At 55.0% G+C, this 1,074-nt stretch overlaps 1 protein-coding gene across 1 annotated transcript; it reads right to left on the bottom strand.

Moving 5' to 3' along the window:
• Positions 1-239: 239 nt before the first annotated feature.
• Positions 240-1,016, bottom strand: Pmar_PMAR008067 (hypothetical protein; the record flags this gene model as incomplete). Its single annotated transcript, XM_002764364.1, has 1 exon — positions 240-1,016. One exon carries the CDS (start codon positions 1,014-1,016, stop codon positions 240-242), a length of 777 nt encoding a protein of 258 aa, XP_002764410.1.
• Between the last annotated feature and the right edge of the window lie 58 nt (positions 1,017-1,074).

The raw sequence follows: 1,074 nt of genomic DNA, 5'->3' as shown, positions 1-1,074 counted from the left end.
CTTCGATGAGGCACTCCTTGAGAGTAGGTGATGACGGGGGAGAACCCCGCAAGTAGGAGGTCAGATCTGGCATGGTCAGACCTGTGGCACTTCTGATTGAAATACTGTAAAACACAATACGATGGTTTACTAAACTTGGATTGGCAATAGAATGGACTACGCGAGAGTACTAGTTTACTGTAATACTACAACCAGTGACAGTCGTATGAAATTCGCGAATTCCTACGATGGCAATTCCTCTATCTGCTGGTCGTTTCCCCATTGAACTCGCCAGGAACAGTTGTGGATTCCGTGCTTGCTTCCTCACCAGGAGGCCGGGACAATGGCATCACTTCGCTGCTGTTGACGACACATAAATTTTCCGGACCCATTCTGAACATGCCAAGCACGAGGCCATTCAACACCACCGTTCCTTGAGAGTGTCCACCATCGACCGCTAAATGCCATCTCACAGTACGGTTATCCCAGGCACATAAAACGTCGCCACTGCTGCCCAGGACAGCACCCATGCACCAGATCGGCGTTTCCGCTTGAAGGCATATGCGACGCTTACGCTTGCACGTTCGCGTCGCCCGCTCCCTACGACCACCGGTCAACCGCAGTGGCTCGGTGCCTTGCTCCTGGTCCTCGCGAAACACCACACAAGCGGCAGTCTCGACTCCCAGCACATAGCCATCGAACCAGTCAACACCCAGAAGCCGCTCGCCGTGCCCTCGGGACCAGCTTAGGGAGTGACTTACACTAAGAGGAGCTCCCACGCCATCCCAGTGAAGTAGAAACAGACGATATTCGGAGCCTCGGGCCACGCCCGCCACCAACCCACGAGTATCGTCGCGCCACCTCAAACAGGTGACCGGCGTGGTGGCCACCCCTGGAAGCTTGAGCTTAGCAAGTACTTCTATCGCATCGGCCTCCCTGTTCGGCGAGGCTATACACACCATAGCCTTCCTGTTACCAATGGCCACCCAGTTGAGACCGATTCCACGGCCAACATCAGAGCAAGCATACGGTGCCATGATCGCTTCATGGCTGGTCTCACGTACGGCCAGCCGGTCTGGGAACCTGATAACACCA

The sequence above is a fragment of the Perkinsus marinus genome (genome assembly GCF_000006405.1).
Source record: "Perkinsus marinus ATCC 50983 genomic scaffold scf_1104296977862, whole genome shotgun sequence".
NCBI lineage: Eukaryota > Perkinsozoa > Perkinsida > Perkinsidae > Perkinsus > Perkinsus marinus.
Note: the sequence above shows the minus strand (reverse complement) of the source record. Positions and strands in the feature narration are given on the sequence as shown.